The sequence below is a fragment of the Selaginella moellendorffii genome, unplaced genomic scaffold (assembly GCF_000143415.4).
Source record: "Selaginella moellendorffii unplaced genomic scaffold, v1.0 SELMOscaffold_7, whole genome shotgun sequence".
Taxonomy (NCBI): domain Eukaryota; kingdom Viridiplantae; phylum Streptophyta; class Lycopodiopsida; order Selaginellales; family Selaginellaceae; genus Selaginella; species Selaginella moellendorffii.
This window is the reverse complement of record NW_003314268.1, coordinates 3,502,491-3,522,019: the sequence shown is the minus strand read 5'-3', so window position 1 is coordinate 3,522,019 and position 19,529 is coordinate 3,502,491. Positions and strand designations below refer to the sequence as shown.

The following is a 19,529-nucleotide window of genomic DNA, read 5'->3' as shown; positions in this document are numbered from 1 at the left end:
TGAACTTTCAGCATTTAGATTGGGATGGTTATTTGCCATCTCTTCGGTATGCATATGTCATAGGGGTGCAGAGTTCTGTTGGTGCTTCATCATATAAACTCCTATATAGTCATGATCCAATATTACTAACGGAGCTGGGTTTACCTTCGCGATCGCCACGAGCTGCCGATGCTAGATCGTGGGATCAGTATTTGACAAGCATCCTTCCACTTGTCCGAGCAGAGTCTGCCGAACACTTAGGCCGTGTACAAGTGGGACAACAACGGCGGTACAACTCCCATCATCGTCCACCTGCGGAGTACAAAGTGGATGATTTAGTGTTAGTCCGTTTTCCCCATCTTACGGTACGTGGTTTATCTAAGGGGCTCCTTGCACAATGGAAAGGACCGTATTGGGTGTTGTGGCAAATTCGACCATAAGTTTATGAGGTTTGACATAACGTCCAGCAGGCCAATCTTCCAGAGATTGTGCATGTGTAGTGGTTGAAACGCTTCATATAAAAGGATTAGGAGCAGTTAATACCACCTACAGATCCGCCGATGCCTCCTCCTAACATTCCTCCAGATCCTGGCCCATCTACAAGAAAACCCTGATGGTCTTCCATTATTCCGAGAGTAGGGGATGATGTGAGGGTCAAATATACAGCTATGATGCTGTATATTAATATTAGCATAGTGGGGTTTTAGTAACCATCAGATTGGTTTCAATCTGGACCACTTGCTCCTGTATATAAGCTAGGGTTTTTGGGCTAATTGATATGCACATTTTCTGTAATCCCTTTTCATATTCCAAGCACTCACAGTATAAGTTGATTAATATAAAATTTTAAATAAACTATTTATACATAATAAAATAAAGTATGATAAACTTTAACCACTATAGAATTATTATGAAAGTTAGGCTTGCAAATAAATAATACAAATGGTACTTCTTTGACATTTAATTAAATTTGCGAAAGATCAGAGCCAGTTATTGCAATTGTCAACATAAATAAAAAAAGTTATTAAAACAAAATTATTTTAACCCAAATGTCATGAATTTATTTGGCATCCAAAATTAGAGTACCAAATCAAAGTAATTATTTTTAATGAATGTGCATCCAAATCTAAGTTTAATATATAAAAAATAAATATTTATATTTTAATATTTATTTTTAGAAATTTAAATTTCTTATGTATAGGGTTATCATCACCACTTTTTATATTTCTAATGTTTTTTATTGATCATAAAAATATAATTCAATGAATTTGAAATCATTAAATCAACCATATTTTTATTGTAAAATGTGTAATATAAGTGTTTTATTTACAATTTAAATTTTATTGTTTTGAAAGTAAACTTTCTTTTCAGTGAGTATATTAAATTTTATAAAATATTACATAGTGAAATTTTTTTAAAGAATTTTATATATATATAAATATTTATTACAAGTCCCTTCAACATATTTAGTATATTGAAAAATAATTTAGTTAATATTTAATATTTAATATATATTTATAAATATAAAAATTCATTTTTAATATAAGTAAGTATGTCATAATATTGATATGGGTGCAAAAATGTAAAATGTATATTATATTAATTAAGAATTTTCTTTCAACATTTTATTTTAAGATCTATAAAATAGAAATTGCAATTTAATAATTATGAAATTTTGATTTTCAAGCTTGTGGGGTTTTTTTCTCTATAGAGCAAAATAATCATAGTGCATACTAAAGTTTCCCAATATATCTATCTATCTATCTATCTCACTTCAAAGTTAATAAAACGACGTCTTAGGGCTTAGGCTTACTTCTCAGGAGCCATGGGCGAGGAGTATTTGGGGCACACTGGCGAGTTCTTCCGGCGGATCGATTGGTGGCGCCGCGATCCCAAGCTCCAGGTGACCGCCAAACACATGGTGCCAGGATTGGGCACCGCCGCCGTCGCCTTTGCCGCCTTCTGCGTCGGCGAGTTCGTGTGGGACAAGATCCGCGGCCCCAAGGAGCACCACGGCGACGCCCATCACTGACAAGAAAGAGAGAAATCAAGCCAGAGATGTGTCTTTCTTCTTTCTTGTTCTTGTTTTCTCAGAATGAAGATGCAAAATTTCTCTTGCCTTGCAAGAAAAACCTTTTTTTCTCCAAGAAGCTAGGCTTGGATGATGATACATTTTACCCAAAGTTTGAGCTGGATTGTCGACTCTCAAGCGGGGCTCTTGGCAAATTCACTAGCCTGTGCCGATTTTCTTCTTGAGCCAGCAGTGATCAGAGCTTTGGACCGAGAAATATAAAAATGTATCTGACAATAAATTTTTAGGGTTCTTCGCAGTGCCCTGAGCGCCAATGATGATCAATGCGGAGCACTGCTACGCAATCCGGAATCTTCCCGACCGCTGCTCGTCCCAGCTGCCGGCGCCTCGGGCAAGAGCTCAAGTGTTCTTTCCAAGGATGCGCTGCGTGAATGCCGGCGCTCTCGTCATCGACGAGAAATCCAAGAATGCGGAGAAATTTACGAGCAGTGCTGCCAGAATCCAGGTAAGGGAATCTATGGATAGCGAAGTAGTGATGAATTAGAGAATTTCCAGGAGAAAGTGGGAAGATTTCTTCAAGAGAAGCTTAGCTTGAATCACTGGATTGTTGGCGACTATTACAATCTTGTCGCGGATGTCAACAAGCTGGAACCCGAGATGAAAGCGTTATCGGACAAACAGGTGTGGCGATCCTTTCACTTCTCTTTCTCAAGAATTTTTCTTTTTCCTGCAGCTAAGAGCAAAGACGGACTACTTTCGACGGCGACTCGCAGCTGGGGAGAGCTTGAATGACATTCAATCTGGTGAGATATTTCCGTCTTCCATTTCATTGTGGAGGACTGATAGCTTTCAGTGTAGAGGCATTTGCTGTTGTACGTGAAGCTGGGCGAAGGCAGCTCAATATGCGGCATTTTGACGTCCAGGTAGAAACTTAAGTCTTTGGTGGTGGGTTTTGGATTCCAAGGGTTCATGTTGGCTAGATTGTAGGTGGCGCAGTTCTCCACGATGGAAGTATTGCGGAAATGAAGACTGGAGAAGGGAAAACTTTGGTCTCCACTCTAGCAGGTTCTTTCCTGTTCGAAGAGCTGTTTCTGTTAACTTGTTCCTTGCCTTGATGCAGCCTATCTCAATGCTCTAACAGGCGAGGGCGTCCATGGTATGACTTCAAATTCTTAGCGATTATAATGTTGGGACTCACTTCAGCTTTTTGCGTCCTAGTGATAACTGTGAACGATTATCTAGCTCAACGAGACGCGGAATGGATGGGCCAAATTTACAAGTTCTTGGGGCTTTCTGTTGGCCTTGTGAAGGTAATTCTGGTTTACCTGAATTGTCTTTTCTTTGTTGAGATTAGTTTTTACTATAGAGCTCGCTTGAGCCGGAGGAAAGAAAAGCAGCCTATGCATGTGATATTACCTACGGCAATAATTCGGTAAGTTGGGCTATGGATTTATTTCAAAACTCTAGAGGTCTGGTTTTTTAGGAATTCATTTTTGACTACTTGCGGGATCACACCTGTTCGACAAAGGAAGAAATGGTTATGCGCTGGTGCGTGTTATTGCGAAAATTTTCAGCATGCCAATGATGTCATTCCCTAGGCCGCGTCCTTTGCACTTTGCTGTTGTGGATGAGATAGACTCGGTGCTGATTGACGAGGGAAGAAATCCTTTTTTACTCAGCTCAGAGGTACTCGCTTGAAAAGTATCTCCATTGAATACACGTGGAGGAATGTTTATGACAGTCTTCCAAAAATGCTTCCCGGTATCCTGTTGCAGCTGAAGTTGCCGATTTTCTTATCGTGGATCGGGTAAGTTTTTTTCCTCGACAATTGCGTTTTTGTTTCAATTCTTTTTTCCCTCATGTTTGCAGCATTATACCGTTCAGCAAAAGCAGAAAACTGTGGAACTTACTGAGGAGGGTGTCGCTATGGCTGAACTTGCTCTCGGCATTGAAAATCTCTGGGATGGAAAGGATCCCTGGGCACGGTCTGTAGTGAATTAACGGTTGTATCTAACACAACTTTACTATGCGTTCCAGGTTTGTCGTGACGGCTTTGAAGGCCAAAGAGTGTTACTTTCGTGATGTAGATTACATCGTTAGGGACGGGAAAGTGCAGATTGTCGACGAGGTTAGCTTCGTCAAAAGAGCAAAACAAATTCCTTCATTCTTACCTTTCGATTGCAGTTTACTGGTCGCGTGGCTACTAATAGACGCTGGTCTGATGGAATTCATCAAGCTGTCGAGGCAAAAGAAGGCGTGAAAATAAATGTACGATCCTAATGTATGTCCATTTCCCCCTGATCTTCTACTTCTTGACAGCCGGAAACTGTTATGTCTGCTCATATGACATATCAATCGTACTTCAAGCTTTACTCCAAGGTTTCAGGGATGACGGGCACTGCCAAGACCGAGGTTTTATATGTTGCTGATATTGGCTTCGTTTTTCTGAACTATTCCGCAGGAAAAGGAATTTCTGAAACTCTTCAACATGCCTGTTGTTGAAGTACCTACAAATCTACCCAACATACGCGTGGACTTGCCTTTACATATTTTCCCGGTGTGTAAATTTCATATGACGGTTTTATCATGACATGGCTTGTGTTGTAAGACTGCTCGTGGGAAATGGAGAAGAGTACGGGAAGAAATCGAAATAATGCATGCTCAGGGTCGTCCTGTTCTAGTAGGAACGACGAGGTGAAATTCACATTTCGTTTTCTACATTGCATAACTTGTTTGCTGCAGCGTAGAAGAATCGGAACTTCTTTCAGCATTACTACATGAACACAATATTCCCCACAATGTTCTAAACGCTCGTGCAAAGGTTTGTGTTTTGTGCGGTTGCTGCGCATTGAACTCACTTATTGTTTTACAGTACGCGGCTAGAGAAGCCGAGATAGTTGCTCAAGCTGGGAGGAAAAGCGCAATAACAATCGCCACAAACATGGCGGGGCGTGGAACGGACATTATACTCGGTGGAAATCCTGAGGTATTTGAGTCGCATATTGGCAATTTACTCCAGCATCATTTGTCTTTTAGATGCTTGCCAAAGAGATCCTTCAGCGGAGAATACTCCCTTTTATGGCTTCTGATTCTCCGGATGTTGAAACAGATGGAGCTCCACTTTCGCAAAAGGTTTGGTCATCTCACCTTGCACCTCCACTAAGAAGTTCTTTATATTACTTGATCAGGGGTTATCGACTATAAAGCTTAGTGGTGTTTCTTTTAGCAGAATATTCAGAGCTTGCGCTGCAGGTAACTCTTCTCGATCTGGCCTTTCAATGACGTAAGTGCTTTTTGTTTCAGCAAAAGTTGTGTGTGGAAGTGGCGGTGAAGTCTTTAGTTATCGTGAGGCGAAGGACAAGCTACTCTACGTATTCAATAATGCTCGTTTCGAGGACGAAGATCGGCTAATCGATCTTGCGAGCGGAAGTGGTGCAGAGACACTCTCACTTGGCCCCAGTATAGCTTTGGCTTGTCTTTCTGTTCTACGAGACTGCCGAGCTTACTGTTTGCTAGAAGGAAACGAGGTGAAACGATTGGGTGGCCTTCATGTCATCGGTACAGCTTTGCATGAGTCGCGTCGGATAGACAATCAAGTAAGACGTTTTATGTTTCGACGTTCCGTCATCATTTTATTCTTTTTTCTAGTTGCGGGGCAGAGCCGGAAGGCAAGGGGATCCAGGCTCTACTAGATTCATGATAAGGTACAAAGAATCATATCTCGATTCTCAAAGACTTACGGCTGTTTTGTTTTTCTAGCTTTGAGGATGATATGCTACAAAAGTATGGTGGTGAACTAGCGTATAAGCTGATGAAAGCAGTAGGCGTTGAAGATGTGGATGTTGGCTCCGGCATAACAAGACATCAGGTATGACTTTTTCAGTGCGCGAAAGCACGCCAATTCCTAATTACGCTTTCAAGGTTTTGTCTATTCAAACAAGCGTTGAGAAGTATTTCTCGGGAGTCAGGAGACACATGGTAGAATATGACGCGGTTTTGGAGGTAAAGATCGTTTGGTAACAACTATGGCTGTATGAGTTTGCTGACCGCCGCCCTTTCGGGTGGAACATCAGGTGCACAGGAGTCACGTTTTCAAGCTCCGAGAGGCCTTTGTTATGGGGACGTTTGACTCGTGCCAACAACTGTTCTACCAGTAAGAAAATTCTGAGCTAATCTTAATGCCTATATGACATGTCGTGTAGATATATCCAGGGTGTTGCTGACGAGATGGTGCTAAACCACGTCGATCCCACAAAGGTAAATAACATTTTCAGTTTTCTGGTGAGAGACTGTAGCAACCACACTTTCCAGCCACCGAGAAACTGGAACCTCGAAGGCTTTCTGGACGAGTTTGACGACTTCGCTTCTGTCACCTTCGCATTCCCTCGCGGTTCACGTACGTTAAACGACCGTATCTTTCGCTCTCAAACCCAAAGTCTTGTTCAGATCTGCTCTCTAATGTATCGAAAGAAATGATCGTGTCGGCCCTGTCCACCTCCCGGCTCATGAAAGAACTCCCAGGCTTGCCTCCAACGGGCTTGGATACGGGTGACAGCCCCATGAAAGCAGCGTCCTTGAGCCGATGGAAACGAGATGACTTTTTGCCGTGAGTTGATACACATTTTCCCATCATCTTAAGCACCATCTTTACTTTCAGGAGCGGGAGACACTGCCAGGAACTAGATTCTTTCCGGAGATACGTTGGTGATATACTCATCGCCGAGTACCAGAGAAAGCTCGAAAGCATCCAGGAATTCCGGGAGGACGCCAACCAAGTCGAGGTAAGCTATCTAGCGTAAGCGATCAAACCAGCTTAGCGTTTTCCACAGAGATCTGTGGCGATCAGTGCTCTGGACTACTTCTGGAGAATGCATCTCGCCAACATGAGCAGGCTTTCATCCGCCGTAAGTCTGTAAACTCTTTTTTCTCACGATTTTGATTTCGCTTGAGGGAGAGCTTTTCGTTTTTCTCACGAGCTTTCCATGTCTCTCACAGGTCCAAATCACAGGCTTTGGCCACATGAATCCTCTGGACGAGTATAAACTCGACGGCGCGCGATTCTTCATCAAGATGCTCAGCGCTGCGAGACGAATGACGGTGGAATCGCTACTCAAGCCGTGGGCCGACTAGCGCCACGTCAGCGTCTGACGCGGCCGCCACTCTGCACGTGGCATTCTCCCGTTGGCTCGCATTTGTGGGGACGCATGTGGGCCAATCACCTCCATTTTGTAGGGTGACAGAGCGTGGGTGTGGAAAAACCCCAGTGGTTTCGCCAATATATTCCAAGCGCTCCGCCGCCCTCGTCGATCGATCCTCTCGCTCGCGATCCCATGGCGGCGGTAGCGGCAGCGGCAATTCCTTGCGCGGCGGCGGTGGCGGTGACGGCAGCGCCAGCAATCAGATCCACCAGGAGCTCCAGCAATGGATTCTGCAAGGCCGTGAGCATCGGCAGCGGCAGCGGCAGCGGCGCCTTCCACAGGTTTGGCCTGAAATCCGCGCTCTCCACCTCCCGGATAGTGGCCATGGCGACTTACAAGGTCACATTGAAGACCCCCAAGGGCGAGGAGGTTCTAGAGGTCCCGGATGACACTTACGTCCTGGATGCCGCGGAGGAGGCTGGGATCGACGTGCCCTACTCGTGCCGCGCCGGCGCATGCTGCAGCTGCGTAGGCAAGATCGTCTCCGGCACTGTGGACCAGTCGGATGGATCGTTCCTGGACGACGATCAGAAGGCCGGGGGCTACGTTCTCACTTGCGTGGCGTACCCAACCAGCGATGTGGTGATCGAGACGCACAAGGAGGACGAGCTCGCAGGATGAGGCGCGAGGTCAGCCATAGTCTCTAAGAATTCTTCCTCTTCTTCTTCCCTCTTCGCATTTTGTGCCTGGTTCTTTTGGAGAGTTTTCTCTTGCTTTGGTTCTACTCCTGTTTCTCTTGCTTCTCTTCCTTGGTTTCATGTGGGTTGTGGTGAGATGAGATGAGGAGAAGGCTCTCTCTTTTTTGGTTTCTCTCTCACTCGCCGGGTGTCAATGTCCAGCAGCCATTGACATGGTCTAGCTGAGAGTATCAATATATATTCTTTATTGAATAAGTTAGAAGGCTTCTCCCTCGTGTCGTGTATGGAGCTTGTAGATTCCGTGTGGTGCTTGGACTCCCAATGTCTCTTGGGTCCTTGCCACTAGCTCATTCTCGGCGTCAAGGGTTGTGCGTTACTGTCGATCTTCGTCCAGGTGAGACCTTTTGATAGACTGCGAAAACTTCGTGGCACCAGCAAAGCGTTGTGTAAGGTGGAGTCATCATTTTGCATGTACAGGTACGTACTTCCTCCATCCATTCTTATGATAGATGTTTTGAGTCACGCAGCGCCCGATTAGACATGGCATATCCTCATTTACTACATTTCTCTAAATGCTGGGATGGCTTCTACTTAAGTTTTTTTTAACAATATAAAACTCAAAGGTATATTTTATACCTTTATCGGGGTATAAAGGTGTAGTCGCAACCGCGAACATTTTGGCGACGTGATAGAGAAGTTCTGCAGAGATTGCAATCTGAAGATCTTGTCTCTTGTTTGTTTTCTTTCTTTTTGATGCTCATTGTCATGCTATGTTGATCAGCCAATCAACTACGTGGATTTCAGCAAAGGAGGGCATGAAGTGCTCGCGACGACTGAAGGAAGGCGGCTGATGGGCCATAACTATGGGTATACGGTCCTCTTCAGTTGTAAGAACATCGAGGATCTCGACGATGTTCGCCGCTACAAGCAGGTGTCCAACAAAGAGAAATTGTACCAGATTGCGAGGGCTTCTTACTTGACAAAAGACAGATACCGTCCTCTGAAGCCAGGAGACGATTTGGAGGTGGATGAAACTGACTATCCAAGCAAGAACATTGTGGTTCTGCTCGAGAAAGGTGAGGGCTCACGATCCTAGCTCTTTTCACTTGTGTTGCATGTTTAAATAGTTCATAATGAAAACAAAAAGAGCTTTCCTGTCACTGATCATCTTCCCAATTGCTGGTCAAGGGACCTGTCCGAGAGCTTCCAATTCCAGGCGAAGAATCAGTACTATGGTGGTCCGCCGATCTCCATGGCGGGCATGTACGAGCAACAGAATCAGCACCACCTCCACCGTCATCATTCATCTGAAGGGAAGTGAAAGTTCGGAGTTCCTTGTTAAGGGATCAATCTTACTTAATCAAGTAATCAAGACAAGAAAATCGACGAAAGTAGCAATATGTCATGCATCCAAAACTAGAAACTTCGTGATGAGCAGCTCCTTACATGTGTTCAAATCTTTGAACGAATTATTGGGAGTTGTCAGAGAGAGAATTGTGGACCATCGCTAACCTTCTAGTCGGTTGTCAAGCTTAAATGTACAAGATCGATTTCAATATTGCGTTTTTGCAAACACCAGTATTCCCGGGTTTAAGTAGGATAGTGGTCCTAACATACACCTGAGTTGCAGATGCTTGAGAAAGAGCATAATCAGCATCTTCAATCAAACAAAAACACTTCATCTGGATTCTTGAAAGAGAATTTCCAGCTCAGTTAATCGCTGCTTTCAAGGATTTTTTCTACGGATCCAAATTCAACCCAAAGACCCAGGACTTGAGCAAAGAACAAACAGAAACCAGAGCAATTGCTGTGCTGCTGCCACCATCGAAGAAATAGAAATGGATGCAAACTTGTGTTGAAATTAATTCCGTGCTAGCGATTTCTTATTTTTGCAAACTTAATTTGAGAAACAGGAATATGCTCGGGATGGCTCGTGCCTCCTGGGCCTGCCGGCTCAACGTTGAGTTAGTCATTCATGTCATTTTATCTATACGATTGTGGTGCCTTCATCAAGAAGCCTGCATGAATGCATGCAATGGATACTTTTTTTTTGTTATTATGATCTAAACTAAAGTCAGCACTGATTACTTTAATGCCCGTGTTATCTGTGATTCGATTCCATGATTTCAATATTATGAAGTGTTTCCAGTCCACTAGAGCAACTTGGCATGTTCACGCCATGCTAGAATATTCTATGAGCTAGAGTATATATATCAGCCCCCAAACTCAAGCTTGCCAGTGTAGTTGTGAAAGTTTCTAGCTGCGTGTATCCAATAGCGCTTGTATCTGTGTCATAATGGAAGGTTCACACAAAGACATTGGTGAGATATTGCTCACCGCGAGGTCGAAGCTGCATGAGAACTACAAGATGTATTCAAATCTATCCATTAGCAGTCAGAACGCACAGCATTACATGGTGATCACCAATGACGGCGGCACAGTTCAGGTCCAGCCGAAAGGATCAAATGACAAGAAAGGTACTTTCTACCTCCAACTGTCACCCACAGGCCAACTCGAGAAGTACCAGGACGATGAGGAGGAACCAGTTGATGTCAAGGGAGAAATCCTCGAGCAGAATGATGAATACGTTCTGGTTGTGAAGAACACTGGAAAGGTCTACGTCCAGCTTGATGATGAGGACAAGCAGGAGATTAAGGGACTGCCATGGTAAAGCCATGGCTATTGATATGTGGTTGTTTCAATGTGACGGTATTAAGTAAATAAGAATCAACCTGTGGCGTGTGGTTTGATTTTAAGCCCAGATGCTGCAACAAGAAGATTCAAAGTGGCAGCCAATTGATATGCTATTAAATCTCGTTGTTTCAGGAGCACATCTCACCCTTGGATTCCTAGATTTCTCTACTTATTACGACGTTTCTAATCAGCCTCGGGCTCCAAAGTAAAAACCGATTAGCAGACTATATACCCTTCTCCAAATCTCGATTCTGAAGCTCCAGGGATGGGGTGTTGTCTCAGGCAGATCTGACGAATCATGAGCGAATCATATGGTTGAAACTGAAGCGAGGCTGCAACTGGGCCACTGTGCGGCGCAGTTGAAATTGGCAGCAGCAGCATCAGCAATAGCTCTGCAGATTTCTCAGCTGCCTGTATTCCCAGCCCCTCATTACACCTTTGCAAATGTACAAGTGAATTCACATATAGTAGCTTCTTTTATTTCTTCTTCTTTTCACAGTGAGAGGCAATGTTCTTCAGTGTGTTACATCTCTCTAGCAGATTCAGAGCAGAAATCGTTAACAGCCATGCCTGTTTAGTTGATGATAAGGTTTCATCTCACATCAGGAGAGTTCTATTGAGTCGTACGTGAATCAGTGTTGCCAAGCTTCTCCATTCTGACAAGTTCTACGCAATGGGGAAGCCTTCGCAGCACATGAGGATGCGGATGCTGCTCCTGAAGCCACGGTTACAATCTTCATTGAAGTCATGACCGGAGTCACGATCAAAATGCAACGTAAGGTATGAGTTAGTCAATGCACAACATGGCATGGGATTTTAACGAGGAAATGAAGTGTTCAGCGCTAGATGGTTCTCTTCGTGGTAAGAACACCGAGGATCTCTCATGTTGTAGGTTCTCTTGGTGGTCACACGCCTAGTTTAGAAAGAGGCATCTCACTTGTCCCAAGTAGAGATTTGTATTGATGTTTGTAACTTGTAGTGTTTAGATTTCCAGTCTCTGGATCCTAAAGTTTGTGTGTTACTGTCGAGCTTGTTCCAGGTGAGAGCTTTGTGGTCTACTTCTTTGTAGACTGCTTTGCCCAGACAAAAACTTCCTGGCAGATGCTCCTTGTGTAGACAACCACAGCGACGAACACCACCAGCAAAGCGTTCATTCGTTTGAAGTCGATGATTTCATGGCTAGCAGAGCCGAACAAGGTGGAGTCGTCGTTTTGCATGTACACCACCGAGCCGGAGGAGGCACCGAGCTTACGTACTTCCTCGAGGAGGTAGTGTACATCCAAAACCACGTCTCCATCTCCGATCCTGTTCTTCGAGATTGTGGTTGTGTTGCTGGCGTTTGTGTTTACGTGGGAGTTCCTGTAGTGGTTTTGAGAGTTCTGTAGATGGCTCCGGTTTGGAGGGAATGGTGGTGCGTTCTTTGCGCGTTGTTGCTGAAGAGCAATGTGGTGCTGCAGTAGAAAAACTCTGGCGACTTGCTGGAGTCTCTTCTCGTTGAGGCTCTGCTTGTAGCCAGGGCCATTGTGCTGTCGTGTGATCGATCCAGTGAGCTCTGGAAGAGAATGAGAATTGAGAGATACCGTGTGGTCTGGAGACGAGCTTGGCCGCCGCTCTAGCGGAAGAGGAGGATTTAGCACCGCAAGGCAAGTGTCCAGGCACTGATCCAAGTGCTCCACTCTGACAGTGTTCCAATCTTCTGTAGCCGCCACCATGGGCTCCGGCTGAGAGATGGCAACTTTCGCCCGAGCAGCTTCTTTGCGTCTCCTTACGAACCTTTGAATAACGGTGGCAGCCATTTCTCTTTTTAGAGACAATCTCCACGTCCTGTACGCTGCCTGGACCCTCGCTGCGCTGCTCTTCACCAAAAGGTAGCGCCTCCTTGTTTGCAAACCTCTGTAGAACGCTTGAATCGTAGCACCAGCAGCATGAGCTCGTTTCTCCTGTTCCAATTTTCTCCTTGTTTGCCACCCTCGGTAGAAGGCTTGAATCGCAGTAGCAGCAGCAGCAGCCTGATCTCGTTTCTCCTGTTCCATTTTTCTCCTTGTTTGCAAACCGCGGTAGAAGGCTTGAATCGCAGTAGCAGCAGCAGCCTGAGCTCGTTTCTCCTGTTCCATTTTTCTCCTTGTTTGCCACCCTCGGTAGAAGGCTTGAATCGCAGTAGCAGCAGTAGCCTGAACTCGTTTCTCCTGTTCCAGTTCTCTCCTCCAACGCCGGACGAGAAGCCCGCGAGCGTGTGCCTGGATCACGAGAGCTGATCTCCTTTCCAACAGCAGCGTTTGCTCCAGAGCTTCCAGCCTCCGCTCTCTCCAAGCCCGGAAACTCTGCTGGATCCTCGCGGCGGCTCTTTGCATCCTTCTGTAGCTACTTCGATCCCTCCACATCCTGTACGTTGCTTGTACTTTCACCACACATTTCTTATTGGCTATGGCCGACCTTCTAACCCTGGATCCTCTGTAGAGAGCCTGGATCCGGAGGACAGCCGCTTCTTCGCTCGCTGGCGGTGGCGCAAATGCGTTCGCCGGTACCGGCAGAAAGGTTGCTGGTAGCGAATCCGTGGAGGGAAGGAGACGGGGACCTCCAAATTCGAGCTGATTGTGGAGAATACCTGGACTGGAGCTGGTCCTCCTGGGAATGGAATCCCTGCGCAGCCAAGCGATTGTGGAGTGGAAGTTGAGAGCCGCTGGACACGGCCTGTGAAGGATTTGCCGCTGCATTTCCATCGGGATCGACAAATCGCTGCTCTCGGCGGACAAGAGATGCATACCCGAAGTGGAATAAAGATTCCGCTTGAGCCTCTCATGCTGGCTCGAACCCATCCCTGCGTATCAGTTGGATCGCACCCACCATAGCTTCGCTTTCTCCATAGTCAAGCAAGAACCCTAAAAAACTTTAATTTGTGCGGTAGGATATTCGTTATTGCCACGTGGGTTCGTCGACCTTTTACTTTGAAACCCTAAACTTTACATATCATCACTTTACACTGTGACACGACACGCTATCTCTACTTTCCATTCTCACTTTTTCTCGCGAGAAAGAAGTCGAATTGGAATGGCCTCGCTCGTCTGCGCTGAGCTTCCCTCCATGATCTCCTCAATTACTCTCCACAGATTCCAAGCTTTCGGGAGCTCCAGAACGAATCTAGCTCTTCCCAGGCAAATCTCCGCTCAGGTATCTTCCATTGGTAAGGAAAGTAGCAAATGCGACGAGATCCCAACCAGCGCTGCCGCTGAGAAGCGAGATCCGGCACCTAATTCTCCACCACTCCAACACCTCAAGCCGATGATCGCCACCAAGCTGTCCGAGCTGAGCAAATTCCTCTTCTCCACCCGGAAGAAAGGGGACCTGACCGATGTTCTTCTGATGAGCATCTCCATGGCCGTGTTCGTTTATATATCCCAGCAGCTCGTCTGTGTCTACTGCCTACTTCGTCACCATCACTTCGACCTCTTCTAGTTCGATCTGGAAGGAGATCGATAGATCTACAGCTGCGCCTCTTGTATATAACAAAGTAATCTAGAAAAACTATACTCACAAATTGTCGCGAAAGGAAGAAGCTATGGCGATCCGGCGTCGAGTGCGAAGTGGAGCAGGGGCTGCGGGCGCTTGGGAGGCAATTTCCGCAGGATGAAAAGAACAAGAACCGATGGTAAGATTTCTACAGCCTGAAAAAACAAAGAAGGAAAAGATACCAAAAATGAGAAGTTGCAAGGGAAAAGAAAAGATAGATACCCCGTAATAAATTGCGTTTAGGATGGGATGATCAGTGACATCCAGGCTGTTGCTCTTGCTGATAGCCGAGAACGCAACCTGTTGAAGAGGAGCTTTGGAGTGACGCTTAGAAAACATGTAGAAAATTCACTCACAAAAACAGATCTTATGACGAAGCAGATGGAACATATTCCTGTCACAGCTCCAACCTGGGAACGAAAGATGATCACGAGCGTTTCCAAGGTTTTCAACCATTGCTGACCTCACGGATTTTCTTTTCGCGCCCCTTGGACTCCACTGGAAACCTTCGAAGCATGCAATACAGGCTGGAAGCGGCAGAGTAGAGCATTACGTTGTTTTAGTCGATAAGAGTTAGACTCACCGTCCACCATAGAGCAAAAACCCAATGGCTGCTGCAAGTGAGATAGCTGCAAAGGAAAGAACAAAAACATTGTCGTATACAGTGCTTCCAAAGCAGCCACAAAGGAAATAAGTACCAGAAAATAGGATTGTCGACAAAACTTTCTCAGCAACTTTGGGAATCCAGAGCGAAACAATCCACAGAATAAGCTGGAAGTCAGTAGAGCACTACGTGAAACGAAGCATAAGAAAGTACAAAGTGCTTCACCTGAATGACGTAGACGCAGACATTGATCGCGACAAACACCGTGCGGAAGTGTTCCGCGGTGATACTTCTAGCCTTTGTACACAAAAACCCAATGAATTCTTCGTTTGTTCAGTCCTCGCTCACCTGGTGATATATATCGGCCCAAAACAAGATCAAGAGCGTGTACGTTGTGAAGAACAGGAGTCCAGGGAGATCGACAAGGATGGATTGCACCACCTACGAAAAAACAAAGAATGAAGAACACATTGTCAGGTGTAACTTGGAACATACCAGTGGAAGTGATGAAACCCGAGTCCACAGATAAAAAACTATGGCTCGAACTGTAGAAAAGTACGTGAATGAAACAGTCGATAGCCAGCGAGCAAGCTACGCACCTCCATTCACGACGAAGTTGAGCAAATGGAAGAGCTTCTGGATCGTCCATCCATACTCCGGGACCCTCCGCTCGATTCGAATCAATTGCACCTAAAGAAGGCAGAGTAAAACAAGAAGGGAGATTTCTTTTGGAGATTTCTTACGAGAGCCCAGAGCGAGATCGCGGTGTAGGCACCGCCAAGCGCAGTAAAGATCCATGTCTTGGATTGCGCCGCGTCGTGCCACCAGCTAGAAATCAGCGATGGCGGCAGCGATAGCATTTCTCGCGCGCCTCGAGGGGATTTCAGCTGGAAAAATGTAGCCACTAAGATCACGTTTCCTCGATCGAGCAAGAGACTCACCGAGAGCGCGAAGAGGAGGAGCGCACCGATCGATCGCAGTGCCGCCTCATAGCCCTGGGAATATTTTGCAAAGAAATTTATGCCACGTGGAGAGCGGCCATGCATAAAGATCCCATGGATATCTTTTTCGTCTTCATAGAATCTTCTTCGTTGCTTTTGTAAAGGTAGTAAATGGAGGAACCAGACTGGAATTTTTGGAGCTAGAGAGCTCTCTTTGGTTCCAATCTCTTTCCTCCACCTACATAGAAGAAATAAACAAGCAAATAGCTCTCACGTTATTCCACAAAAGAGATGGCCTCTCGCAGAGAGTCTCTCAAACGCTTTCTCTTACTCGTCGCTCACTCTCTCGCGCTCTCATTCCCTCTCACACTCTCTTCCAAGTCACTCACTAACCGATGCGTTCGTTGATTATATATGTATTGCTTGCGTCGCTCGTCGATCGTCGCGCTCTAACCAAATGGATTTCCCCCGGCCGCGGGTTGCACGGGGAAAGCACCGCCGTTCATGAAGCCTTGCGGGTTTCCAAACCCCCCGCGAGCTTGCCTGAAAAGAGAAGAACGAGATAAGAGAGTTTCTAGCTTGTGAAAGACGACTTACGGAGGTGGTGGCATCATATGACCAGGCATTTGCTGCGGAGGAAATCCTCCAGCACCTAAACACAAAGGTATTTGAAACACTTAGATCCCGGAAAACAGAGCTAGCCATTCTCTCTTGCCTTGCATCGATGGAGGGAAAGATGATGGCGGAAACGATGGCAGAAGTGACGGAGGAGGAGCCATTCCCGGCTGCTGCCAGTGTGGTGGTGGAGCACCTACGGGGCCTTGGTTGAAGCCAGGTAAAGCAGATTGGAGAGGAGCCATGCTTGGAAACTGTAAGATAAATCCCGCTTTGTCACAGCCAGTAAGAGCCAACTTAACGTACGCTTTGACTGGGATCGCCAGGCAGATCAAACGGATTGCTTTTCGTTCTTGCAGGTTGTTGAGCGTAAGGCATGGCTCCCTGGAGCAAATTCATCAACACGAGCACAAACTGAATTTTGATACGCATACCGGCGGCATGCCTGCTCCAAAATGGTGTGGTTGAGGTTGTGGAGGTGGGGGATATCTCATCTGCATATGCATTCCTCCTACATTGTAGGGAGGCATTTGCGGCGAGAAGAAAAGATCCTGCCGAAAAACAAACGAACTTAGCTAGCTAAAGTTGCAAGAAATATTTGGAAGTACCTCTGCAATTTCACGCCTCTGTTGTTGTAATCCATTAACCACTGGTGCTTGAGGTGGAGGTGGCTGAGGCTGGCGCTGTTGCGGCGGCTGAGCGCTCCATGTTTCCTGGGTGACAAGCCCGTTAGAAACTTTGTTCGCGAGAAATTGCCTTACCTGAACTGGTTCAAAACTCTGAACTGGCTGGAAGCTCTGGACTGGCTGGACTGGCTGGAAACTCTGGACTGGCTGCGAACTCTGAAAACCATTTGGTGGCGGATTAGTCCATCCTCCAGTCGACTTTCCCTGTACCGGGACTGGGACGTCCATTACTTGGAAAAAATCTGTAGGAGCCGGAGGTGCTGCGGGGACTTTAGGAGGAGATAAATCGAAAGAGGCCCATCCATCACTGGAGGAAGTTACGAGGGCGGGCTGCTGAGACGTAGCAAAGGGATCGAACGGCACGTTTTGGCTAGATTTCGGAGGCCCAGACGTAGCAAAAGGGTCAAAAGGTGCATTTTGTTTCGGAGGCTCCGCAGTAGTCGTGGCAAAGGGATCAAATGCTGTGTTTGGTTTTGGAGGCTCAGCAAAAGGATCAAACCCTGTAGCTGTGGTTGTGTCAGCTTTCGGAGGCTCTGAGTCCGCACTGAAGTCTATCAAGCTCTCCGAAATGGCTGGCTGAGGAGCAGCTACAGCTGCTTTTGGAGTTCCATTGCCCATCCCATCCAAAGACTTGAACGAACGCAAACGCCCATCGCCCTGCTACCAACAAAACAAATCAGTACAAGAGTCAGAAATACGAGTGATTACCTGTGAGCTGCTGACGGAATGAGGACTTTCGGTGTTATCTTCCGCTCGTCCGTTCGAGCGTGAGCCATCTTCCACTCGTAGTTTTGGCACGTCGTCTCCCAAGATGTCTCTGACAGATCGCATAGGAGGAGTTTCTCCACCCCTATAACTAGGCGGTCGATTGAATCGTTTGTCAAGGTCCTCCGATGATCTGCGGTTATCATCCCCCCTCCTTTGATCTTCATAACGTTCTCGTTCATCATATCTCCGGTCTCGTTCTTCGTATCTCCGATCATCGTATCTCCGCTCTCGCTCGTCGTATCGTCTATCATATCGCCGATCTCTATCATCATAGCGCCTCCCACCATCCCGGTCATCATAGTTTCTATCTCTGTCCTCATACCGTCGATCACGATCATCAAAACGCCTGTCTTTCTCGTCATACCGTCTATCTCTATCCCTGTCCCTATCCTTGTCAGCCTGGTAGCCCTTCTCGTATCTATCACGCTCATCAAACCTGGCAGGACTCATCTTGTCATCAAAACCCCGGTCTGAACCACGAGATACTGGTCTGTTAGTGTACCGGCGGTCGTCATTGCGATCATCGTACGAGGGACTCTGACCATATCTGGAGCGATCCGGCTGCTGTTTGCGAGAGTCAAATGTATCTTCTCCATCACTCTATACGTTTGAGACAAATGGAATTAAAAAAATGCAGCACAAAGACAAAAAGCATTCTTACCAATCGTCCTCTTCTGTCCCCAGAAAACCTTTTATCCACATACACAGCTCTGATAAAATCCCGAAGCTTGTCTGGGTTGCTGAAAAACAAACAGATCAAACACTAGGACAGCTATTAAGATCTCTGCAACCTTGTATCTGGCAGAGACTGCCGTGATGAATCCCACTCCTTGAGATAAGTTTCTCGTGCACGCTGGCAAAATACAAAGCATCATAAGCGCAAGTGTCTGTTTAAAACAGTTTCTCTTACTTGATTGCCACCAGCTTGCAAAGCAGACACTTCCGCTGGAGTGAAAGTCGCCATGGAGATCGACTTTACCCGGTGAGTGAATTCCCGGCTGCAAAACACAGCAATGCAAGGATGAAGAAAAAAAATGGGAAGAAATTCACACTTACTGGATCCCGCTGCAAGTAGTGCACACAAACACAGAGAAATTCGTGCAGACATACTGAGGACCCTGAAAAACAGCGAGAAACCCTTCGTGAGCCACAGATCCGCTTCAACAAGACAAAATTTCCTGCAGTAGCAAGGAATCTGAGACATACCAGGCTTCCGCAGTTGATGCATTTGCGATTCTCCGCGAGCTTGGTGAGGCCCCGGATAATCTTCTCGTTCTTCTCTTGCTCCTTGACCCGGCTCGCCATTGCTCCCCCGCCGCGCACTGCGTCAGCTCCCCTCCGGCATCACGCGAGAAAACCTAGCCCCTGGCAGAGAGAGTCAATGGCGCCCCACTGTAGCCGATGACAAAGGAAGAGGCGACCGCGCCAGAAAGAGAGCGACGGCGCGCTTAGCGCCTTCGGATCCACGCTCCTCGAGACGCCCTAAGATCTGCCACGCGCAACGAGGCCGCCATTTCAAGACATTGCCTTGATCTCCACAAACCCTAGAAAAACAAAAAAATGCAAGCTGTGGGTCTTCCTCGGCTATAACACTGCGCACGCACAAATCTCGGGCTCGAATCTCTTCTTCTTACCCTTTATTACTTTTTCCAAAAACTATGGGTACCTGGTTCGATTCCCGATACTAGACTAAATGGAAATGGGATTTCTTCTGTCTCTTTTGGAGAGTTCTTCGTCTTTGGAGCTGCGACTGATGATCGTGCTGGTCCGCAACTCGCACAGAAACAACGGGAATGCTGTTCCACCGCTCTTTCAGTGAGCTCTCGCTTCGTACGTGCATTTGCATATCCAAGAACACCAAAAGGGC

The 19,529-nt window shown here is 46.4% G+C and overlaps 6 protein-coding genes across 9 annotated transcripts; 3 read left to right on the top strand and 3 right to left on the bottom strand.

Moving 5' to 3' along the window:
- The first annotated feature begins 2,007 nt into the window (after positions 1-2,007).
- LOC9634347 (protein translocase subunit SECA2, chloroplastic) lies at positions 2,008-7,303 on the top strand. Of its 2 annotated transcripts, XM_024671592.1 has the most exons (32): positions 2,008-2,516; positions 2,567-2,692; positions 2,745-2,814; positions 2,870-2,934; positions 2,992-3,076; positions 3,132-3,167; positions 3,230-3,321; positions 3,378-3,443; positions 3,495-3,559; positions 3,610-3,697; positions 3,753-3,818; positions 3,881-3,996; positions 4,049-4,139; positions 4,196-4,279; positions 4,331-4,423; positions 4,473-4,568; positions 4,620-4,705; positions 4,754-4,832; positions 4,884-4,997; positions 5,048-5,143; positions 5,200-5,263; positions 5,315-5,607; positions 5,660-5,715; positions 5,771-5,879; positions 5,933-6,013; positions 6,085-6,164; positions 6,214-6,268; positions 6,323-6,407; positions 6,458-6,617; positions 6,669-6,792; positions 6,841-6,915; positions 7,007-7,303. In XM_024671592.1, exons 1-32 carry the CDS (start codon positions 2,325-2,327, stop codon positions 7,139-7,141), a joined length of 3,123 nt encoding a protein of 1,040 aa, XP_024527360.1. In that variant the 5' UTR covers positions 2,008-2,324; the 3' UTR covers positions 7,142-7,303. The 2 variants fall into 2 exon arrangements, with proteins under 2 accessions (XP_024527360.1, XP_024527361.1); XM_024671593.1 differs by lacking the exons at positions 2,008-2,516; positions 2,567-2,692 and having other exon boundaries at positions 2,771-2,814; positions 2,999-3,076.
- LOC9634346 (ferredoxin) lies at positions 7,170-8,106 on the top strand. Its single transcript, XM_024671599.1, has one exon. It carries the CDS (start codon positions 7,342-7,344, stop codon positions 7,828-7,830), a length of 489 nt encoding a protein of 162 aa, XP_024527367.1. The 5' UTR covers positions 7,170-7,341; the 3' UTR covers positions 7,831-8,106.
- Positions 8,107-11,478: 3,372 nt separating this feature from the next.
- Positions 11,479-13,406, bottom strand: LOC9652619. The gene is made up of 2 exons (XM_024671595.1): positions 12,122-13,406; positions 11,479-12,067 (listed from the first exon to the last, which is right to left on the bottom strand). The coding sequence occupies exons 1-2, from the start codon at positions 13,355-13,357 to the stop codon at positions 11,597-11,599; spliced, it is 1,707 nt and encodes a 568-aa protein (XP_024527363.1). The 5' UTR covers positions 13,358-13,406; the 3' UTR covers positions 11,479-11,596.
- A 70-nt stretch (positions 13,407-13,476) lies between these two features.
- LOC112345243 lies at positions 13,477-14,072 on the top strand. Its single transcript, XM_024671600.1, has one exon. The coding sequence runs from the start codon at positions 13,590-13,592 to the stop codon at positions 13,992-13,994; it is 405 nt and encodes a 134-aa protein (XP_024527368.1). The 5' UTR covers positions 13,477-13,589; the 3' UTR covers positions 13,995-14,072.
- LOC9634345 (tobamovirus multiplication protein 1) lies at positions 14,018-15,715 on the bottom strand. Of its 3 annotated transcripts, none has more exons than XM_024671598.1 (11): positions 15,594-15,715; positions 15,396-15,539; positions 15,252-15,342; positions 15,148-15,197; positions 15,001-15,093; positions 14,878-14,949; positions 14,632-14,819; positions 14,512-14,575; positions 14,405-14,458; positions 14,271-14,348; positions 14,018-14,203 (listed from the first exon to the last, which is right to left on the bottom strand). In XM_024671598.1, exons 1-11 carry the CDS (start codon positions 15,696-15,698, stop codon positions 14,096-14,098), a joined length of 1,047 nt encoding a protein of 348 aa, XP_024527366.1. In that variant the 5' UTR covers positions 15,699-15,715; the 3' UTR covers positions 14,018-14,095. The 3 variants fall into 3 exon arrangements, with proteins under 3 accessions (XP_024527366.1, XP_024527365.1, XP_024527364.1); XM_024671597.1 differs by having other exon boundaries at positions 14,018-14,348; positions 14,632-14,677; positions 14,747-14,819; XM_024671596.1 differs by having other exon boundaries at positions 14,018-14,348.
- A 61-nt stretch (positions 15,716-15,776) lies between these two features.
- On the bottom strand, positions 15,777-19,235 carry LOC112345242 (probable ADP-ribosylation factor GTPase-activating protein AGD14). Its single transcript, XM_024671594.1, has 13 exons — positions 18,869-19,235; positions 18,719-18,780; positions 18,573-18,660; positions 18,454-18,515; positions 18,324-18,402; positions 17,603-18,262; positions 16,970-17,551; positions 16,817-16,921; positions 16,643-16,759; positions 16,515-16,592; positions 16,309-16,462; positions 16,191-16,245; positions 15,777-16,136 (listed from the first exon to the last, which is right to left on the bottom strand). Exons 1-13 carry the CDS (start codon positions 18,965-18,967, stop codon positions 16,043-16,045), a joined length of 2,235 nt encoding a protein of 744 aa, XP_024527362.1. The 5' UTR covers positions 18,968-19,235; the 3' UTR covers positions 15,777-16,042.
- Between the last annotated feature and the right edge of the window lie 294 nt (positions 19,236-19,529).

Bases quoted from the DNA above. Each gene is read 5' to 3' on its own strand.
- LOC112345243 (XM_024671600.1), top strand. From the start codon at position 13,590: ATGGCCTCGCTCGTCTGCGCTGAGCTTCCCTCCATGATCTCCTCAATT.
- LOC112345242 (XM_024671594.1), bottom strand. From the start codon at position 18,967: ATGGCGAGCCGGGTCAAGGAGCAAGAGAAGAACGAGAAGATTATCCGG. The intron at 18,516-18,572 runs GTAAGAGAAACT...GTATTTTGCCAG, and splicing joins TGCAAGCTGGTGGCAATCAA to CGTGCACGAGAAACTTATCT. The intron at 16,922-16,969 runs GTAAGGCAATTT...CTTGTCACCCAG, and splicing joins AGAGTTTTGAACCAGTTCAG to GAAACATGGAGCGCTCAGCC.
- LOC9634346 (XM_024671599.1), top strand. From the start codon at position 7,342: ATGGCGGCGGTAGCGGCAGCGGCAATTCCTTGCGCGGCGGCGGTGGCG.
- LOC9634345 (XM_024671596.1), bottom strand. From the start codon at position 15,698: ATGCATGGCCGCTCTCCACGTGGCATAAATTTCTTTGCAAAATATTCC. The intron at 15,540-15,593 runs GTGAGTCTCTTG...ACATTTTTCCAG, and splicing joins TCCTCCTCTTCGCGCTCTCG to CTGAAATCCCCTCGAGGCGC. The intron at 14,349-14,404 runs GTGAGTGAATTT...CCTCTTCAACAG, and splicing joins TCGTCATAAGATCTGTTTTT to GTTGCGTTCTCGGCTATCAG.
- LOC9652619 (XM_024671595.1), bottom strand. From the start codon at position 13,357: ATGGGTTCGAGCCAGCATGAGAGGCTCAAGCGGAATCTTTATTCCACT. The intron at 12,068-12,121 runs GTATCTCTCAAT...ATCACACGACAG, and splicing joins GCTCGTCTCCAGACCACACG to CACAATGGCCCTGGCTACAA.
- LOC9634347 (XM_024671592.1), top strand. From the start codon at position 2,325: ATGATGATCAATGCGGAGCACTGCTACGCAATCCGGAATCTTCCCGAC. The intron at 4,569-4,619 runs GTGTGTAAATTT...TTGTGTTGTAAG, and splicing joins TGCCTTTACATATTTTCCCG to ACTGCTCGTGGGAAATGGAG. The intron at 5,144-5,199 runs GTTTGGTCATCT...TTACTTGATCAG, and splicing joins GAGCTCCACTTTCGCAAAAG to GGGTTATCGACTATAAAGCT.